The sequence below is a fragment of the Nicotiana sylvestris genome, chromosome 2 (assembly GCF_000393655.2).
Source record: "Nicotiana sylvestris chromosome 2, ASM39365v2, whole genome shotgun sequence".
NCBI classification, from domain to species: domain Eukaryota; kingdom Viridiplantae; phylum Streptophyta; class Magnoliopsida; order Solanales; family Solanaceae; genus Nicotiana; species Nicotiana sylvestris.
In genome coordinates, this window is record NC_091058.1 from 174295854 (window position 1) to 174302627 (window position 6774).

At 38.9% G+C, this 6774-nt stretch overlaps 1 protein-coding gene across 1 annotated transcript; it reads right to left on the reverse strand.

Annotated features, from left to right (window-relative positions):
• Window positions 1–5640: 5640 nt before the first annotated feature.
• On the reverse strand, window positions 5641–6191 carry LOC104247716 (uncharacterized mitochondrial protein AtMg00810-like). Its single transcript, XM_009803801.1, has 2 exons — window positions 5936–6191; window positions 5641–5774 (listed from the first exon to the last, which is right to left on the reverse strand). Exons 1-2 carry the CDS (start codon window positions 6189–6191, stop codon window positions 5641–5643), a joined length of 390 nt encoding a protein of 129 aa, XP_009802103.1.
• Between the last annotated feature and the right edge of the window lie 583 nt (window positions 6192–6774).

Sequence of the window (6774 nt, forward strand, 5' to 3'; positions counted from 1 at the left end):
GGTCTCAACGGTCGAAGTTCAGTGGCTTCACATCAGTTGAAGATGAATTTGATCGAATACCAGATGTCACTTAGGCCGATGTGTACAATCGATATCAGTCGAAGATCAGAGTCGAGGATGATCAACTAGGGGCTTCTTCTGGGTCCGTTTACCCTAGCAGACCCGTCGATAGAATTAATAGGGATATTGATCGAGAAGCAAGGTCAAATATAGATCGATATCAGCCATATAATGGAGACCATAGGAACAACAGATCTGGGCGAAACTCTGTATGAAATGAAAGAAGAAATGATCGAAGTTTAAGCTCACGGGGACTCATGAGCAAGAACATCTTCAATAGATCTATGGGACTCAAAGAGGCACCACGATTGTTAGAGTATAACTTTGATGTTGATGCGGCTGTCATCATTTCGGCTATCGGGTGCATTGATAACTAGGGGTTCTAGTCTATTTTATACTGCTTTTTGCTTGAGTTTTGGATTAAAGTGTATACAAGTAATCTCGAAAGATTACATGCTGTGCTTGTTTGCAGTGTTTGGTCAAAAAGTGACAAAGAAGTCAAAAACCAGCTCAAAAAAGAGTGAAACCTGTACAAGTGCCAAGAATGTCAAAGCACCGCTACAACAGTAAATCCACTGTGACTGCAATAGACCCACTGCGGTCACGGTCCATTTATTACGGTCTGCTGTGGAAAAGATCAGAGAAGATGCAATCCTGGAATTTCAAGCAATGCGGATCATGGTAGCTTCATCGTGGCCGTGGTAGCCTCATCGCGGCTACGATCTATTTGTTGCGGTCTACGGAGAAGAGATTCAGAGAGCCTGAAGTTTGGAAGTTTTCAAGATACCGCAGACCTCTGTTGATTTTATGCGGCAGCAATGAAGCCATTGCGGCCTCGATCCATTTATTGCGGTCCGTGGTGGCTAGATTCAGAGAATAAGATTTGAATCCAAAAATCTTCACCGCTGCCGCAGTCCATTTTTTGCAATCCGCAGTACCTCTTTTAGGGGAATTTTTGTCCAGAAAATCCGACCTTGTATAAATACTTCTTTTTCATATTTTTAGGTCATCTCATCTGTAGCTGAGCACGTGAACGCCGTTTTAAACTATTTTGAGTAATTTTATGGCTAGTTTAACATTGAATCTTCGAATCTTAGCTTGTAATTATATTTTATGGGTTATTCTTCATCTCAATATGTGATTTCTTCTATTATTATGAGTAGCTAGACCCATTAGCTAGGGTTGTAGCTCAACCCTAGTGTGGATATTTGATGAGTCTCTTCTTTTAGGGCTTTTATATTTATGGGTGGTTGATATTTGACCTGATTTTTGTTTTTCATGTTGAATTAGTAGTTGCAAACACTAATTTTTTGCCTTTTTGACTTGGGCTCTTCTTGAGAAAGAGAGCTTGAGTCTAGGAAAATCAGGCCAACAAGGAATTGGGGCGTATTCAAGAGATTGATAGCCCCAATTAAAGGGTTAAACCTAGAGATAGTAATACCCAACTTGAGCCTATATTGCTTGGACAATTTTGACACCTAATTGGTTTTGAGAAAGCTAATTAGGGCAAAGTCACTCAAGCTACCGAGAGGTATAGAGTGAGTAATTTCGTGCATTGGCTATATCGCAATCCTAAACATAACCACTTTGTCTTAGGCTTTAGAACCAGTCAAGTATTCACCTAGGGGAAAGTCACTTCCCTAGTGCCTTTCCATAAGTTAAGAAAACCTGACAAAAAGATATCATACTTAGCTTAATTTCAGCATCATTAGTGATAATCTATATTAGAGAACCATCAACACATGTTTAGAAGTGTAAACAATTGCTTTGCACGTTAGTTCCCTGTGGATTCGATCCCGACCTTCTCGGGTAAAAGCTTCATCGACCGCTCCTGCTAATCTGTAGAGGTGTAGGTTGGACCTGATCACGCATCAAAGAAATCAAGTGGCCTCGACCTTTGCAAATTGATCCAACACAAAGGGATCCCAACCAAATATGTAAATACCATGGCACGCACGCCACGGGACGAAGGACTATCGACAATTGAGGGAAGAAGTAGCCCGGTTGTTCAACAACGGTCATCTTCGAGAATTTCTAAGTGACCGAGCTAAGATTCACTTCAGAATCAGGGACTCAAACAAACAAAATGAACAAGACGAACTCAACACGTCATCTATATGATCATTAGAGGGGTCGACTTCCTCAAACCCGTGATGAAACACACCAAAGTGTCAATCATAAGAGAAAAACGGAATCGGGATTACTTGCCAGAAAGGACTCTATCTTTCAATGACGAGGACAGAGAAGGAATCATGCAACCTCATAATAATGAACAAGTAATTTCTATTCTTATAAATAAAACTAAAGTTGAACGTGTGCTAATTAATCCAGGTAGCTCGTCCAACATCATTCGGTTGAGGGTCGTAGAACAACTCGGCCTACAGGACCAGATCGTACCTGCGGCTCGAGTGCTGAATGGATTTAACATGGCTTTTGAAACTATGAAGGGAGAAATAATGTTGCCGGTAAACATTGCCGGTACTACCCAAAAAACCAAGTTCTATGTAATCAAGGGGGATTTTCGATACAACGTCCCTATTTGGGAGACCATGGATCCACAACATGAGGGTCGTACCTTTGACCTTTCACCAGGTATTAAAATTTCCAACACTAGAGGGGATAAAGACAGTTTACAGGAACAACCTGCCGTGAAGGAGATGTTTTCCATCGATGAAGTAATTCCAATATCAACACTCTCATCGATGAAGGACTCAGGTTCGAAAGCGAAACAGGAAGCCAATAGCAACTATCGATGCCAGCTTTGACCCAATCGGAAAAGCAAGGGATTGACGATGATGATGACTTCGGGTTTCCTCAATCCTTATCGCTCCCGATAATTTCGATGCCACCAAGTAACGGTGGAAGAACTGGAGCAAGTCATTGATAAGTGGGAATTTTGACTACTTATTAGCGCCTTTTAGCTTTCATTTTAGTCCAAACGCGTTTAATTGTATTCCCAAAAATGAAAGAAATATGCTTAATTGCAGGAGTATTGGAATATGAGTTGTTAAGATGAAATCAAACTCAAGAATGAGTGATCTGAACTCAAGGACAAAATCAGGAACAAAAGCTCAAAGTGCGTACCGCAGATTTCCATCTGTGGCCGCAGATTGTGAAGGAAAGTTTATTAGAGTCCAAGTGCAAAGTGCGGCCCACACATGAAATGTGCAGTCGCAGAAGCTGTCAAAGAGCTGAAGTTCAGAGAGTGTTCATTTCAAGGTTTGAAGGAAGTGTGGACCGCACAATTATTGTGCGGTCGCAGAAGTCAGCTAAGCAGTCGTACTCAGAAACGTGCGGTCCGCAAAAGAGCCCTACGCGGCCGCACCAAGAAATGTATGGACCACAAAAACTAAGAAATATAGCTACAGTCCAGAATTGTGCAGCCGCAAAGATCCAGTCCTGTGAAACTGAAGCGAAGTATGGACCACACATGAAATTGTGCGGTAGTAGAACCTCCGAAAGGGCATTTTTGTCCGAAAATTCTAGCTTTGTATCAATAGAATAGTTCACGAAATTAGGTCAAGTTTTGAATATTAAAAGTGTTGTAGCCGTTTCTTTTTACTTCTTTAGGCAATTTTAGCTTATTTTAGTGATTTAACATAGAGTTTTTATGTTTTAATCTTTCAATATGAGTTTTATTATGTTTTTCTTTGTTTTCTTCTATACCCACTATGAGAAGCTAGAATGTTTACTAGGGTTGTGACCCAACTCTAGTGTGTAAACCTTACGGGTGATTAATTTTATGCTTGTTTGTGAATGAGTGTTTGTTATTTAGCTAGTTTTATGCTTCAATTGTGAAATTAATGGTTGCAAACATTGATTTATGCCTGTTTTACTTAGTCTCTTCTTGAGAAAGAGAGATCTAGAAAACAAGGAATTAGGTAAATTGAGAGATTTTCTGCTTCATGAGTTACTTAACAAATAAGTGGTACCAAAAGATTGGACCTTTGATTCAGTCGGAACATTCTTGATTTCTCCCTCTTGCTTCTTCACTCAGGTACCCTTAACACACACATACCCCATATTGGCAAAAGCTCTCGAGTTGTAAGATTTTGTGACAAAGATGAAAGGGTAATTGGAAATAGATGTTATGGGCTTCCAGGAGATGAGTGATTACCATACCATAAGGTAGACTAGTGGGGTCATCAGCACTTTCAACAATAAAGTTTATGACCCAAGAGGACTATTAATTTTAAGCTTGGTCACAAGACAGTAGACAAGAAAAATATCTTGTTTAGAGAAAGTGGAGAATGAACCAGTGCGAGGGAGAAGGGTTGTTTCTACAATGGAGTGAGAACCCGAGTTTCAAATTTAGTATCACTGGAACCTAACTGATTAGGAAGGGAAATAGAGGGAGACTATATTATGCAACACTTTGCTTGATCAAAGGAAAATGCAAAATCTTTAGACCATGTATTTTTGAAAAGCATAGGAAAACCAGAATACTTACACTGAAAAATTAAGTCAAATAGGGCACAAATCTAGAACAATGCACTTTCCTAGAACTAAGTATTCCAACTTGTAAAGCTTGTTAGAACGGAGATTAGCATAAAACATCCTTACCAGGGATTCATAGACTTTAGGAGGCGGTAAAGATAGGAAATTTGACCAACCATAAAATTCGAAAAGCTCTTTTACCTTACAATTGAGGGCTTCCATGTCGTTCAGATCGATCATTCTGCCACGGACAACATGCTTCTCTTTGAGGATAATGAAGGAGTCTCTATTTGGAGTATCCCAAAAATTGAGTCTGACTCTAGAGAGCTTGTGAGGTCTATTTTGGATTTCATAGGGGTAAAAGATTCAGGAGGTTCTTCCATTGTCGCTTTCCAAGGTCTTTCTCGTTCATTCCGTGAGTATGGTCACACGGCTCTGCCTGAGAGGAGGCAAACCCTTCAAAATGATCGGAGCCTAAGTCTACTTGTTCTAGGTGCTGAGAAGAGGGTTTTGCCCTGAACCGAGTACTTTTCTAGTGGAAGCAGAGGGAATTTTTTGAGTGTTTTGCCATTGAAGGATTTTGGAGAAAGGTTTATGAGAGATAGGACTGATTAAGAAGGGGAATGATTGAGAGGGTTAAAAAGAGGAGATTTGACGGTTAAGTACAGAAAAGGAAAAGACATCAGTAAAAGGACATGATGATTGATTTTCTTTTCTAGAGAGTTGTGACTAATTGGAAAAGATAGGGAAAATGGAGGCGCTCAATTAATCAACTATTGCACACAAAAAGAAAACATTAGCCATATAAGAATTAAAATTAACACATAAATCCTAATTTTTTAGATTAAGCAAAACCATGCCAAGTAATTCTCTCAAAGTGCAGAATCTATCCTCAAGCAAGGGCTTTGTAAAAATGTCTGCTAGTTGATCAACAGTGCTAACAAATAACAATTCCATATCTCCATTAATGACATGATCTCGGATAAAATGATGCTTAATATGTATATGCATAGCTCTAGAATGATGTACATGATTCTCTGAAAGCCATATATCACTAGAATTGTCATAAAATATTTGAATAGGTTTAAAATATAATTCATAGTGACTCAGTTGATGAAACATCCAAAGTAATTGTGTACAACACTATCCAATAGCAATGTACTCTGCCTTAGTTGTGGATAACGCAATTGAACCTTGTTTCTTGCTGTTCCGGGATATTAATGCCTTTCCCAGTAATTGGCATGTTCCACTAGTGCTTTTACTATCTTCTTTATCACCTGCAAGATCAACATCTGAAAAACCTTCAAGTTTAAAATTGTTAGATCGTGGATACCATAGTCCATAAGAACTAGTTCCGATAAGATAACGAATTATGAACTTCACGGTTGTCAGATGCGGTTCCGTAGGAGTTGACTGAAATTGGCACATTTATACTTACTGAATATGATATCTAGTCGACTAGCAGCTAGATAAAGTAAGGAGCCAATTATCCCATGATATTTTGTTTCATCCACTGAATTTCCCTTCTCGTCTTTGTCAAGACTTGTTGATGGACTCAGTGGTGTACCAATTGCTTTGACATTACCAATGCCTAATTTTTGAATCAATTCCTTTGTGTACTTGGTCTGAAAGATGAAAGTTCCCTCTTCAAATTGTTGAATTTGAAGTCCAAGGAAAAACGTGAGTTCTCCCATCATACTAATTTTGAACTCTCTCTGCATGAGATTAGAAAATTCCTTGCACAAGAGAGAGTTAGCACTTCCAAATATAATATCATCACATAGACTTGAATAATGAGATTACCTTTAGATGATCTTTTGATAAATAATGTAATATCTACTTTAGCTCTTGCGAATCCATGATCAATTAGGAATGATCTAAGTCTTTCGTAACAGGCTCGAGGAGCTTGTTTTAGTCCACACAGGGGTTTAGTCAACTTATACACATGGTAAGGGAATTGAGAGTTTTCAAAACCATGAGGTTATTTTACACATACCTCCCCATCAATAAATCCATTTAAGAAAGAACTTTTAACATCAACATGAAAAAGTTTAAAACCTTTAAAGGATGCATATGCAAGAAGAATACGTATTGATTCTAACTGTGCTATTGGAGCATATGTTTCATCATAGTCGGGTCCTTCCTACTATGAATAGCCTTGAGCTACTAATCTGGATTTGTTTCTGACTACCTTTCTATCCTCATTCAACTTGTTTCTGAACACCCATTTGGTTCCAACGATAGTAGCATTTGCTGTCTTATGTAATAATTCCCAAA

Excerpts from the sequence above, each read along its gene's own strand:
- LOC104247716 (XM_009803801.1), bottom strand. The coding sequence starts at position 6,191 with ATGGGAGAACTCACGTTTTTCCTTGGACTTCAAATTCAACAATTTGAA. Across the intron at positions 5,775-5,935 it reads TCGACTAGATATCATATTCA|GTGATAAAGAAGATAGTAAA; the intron begins GTAAGTATAAAT and ends TTGATCTTGCAG.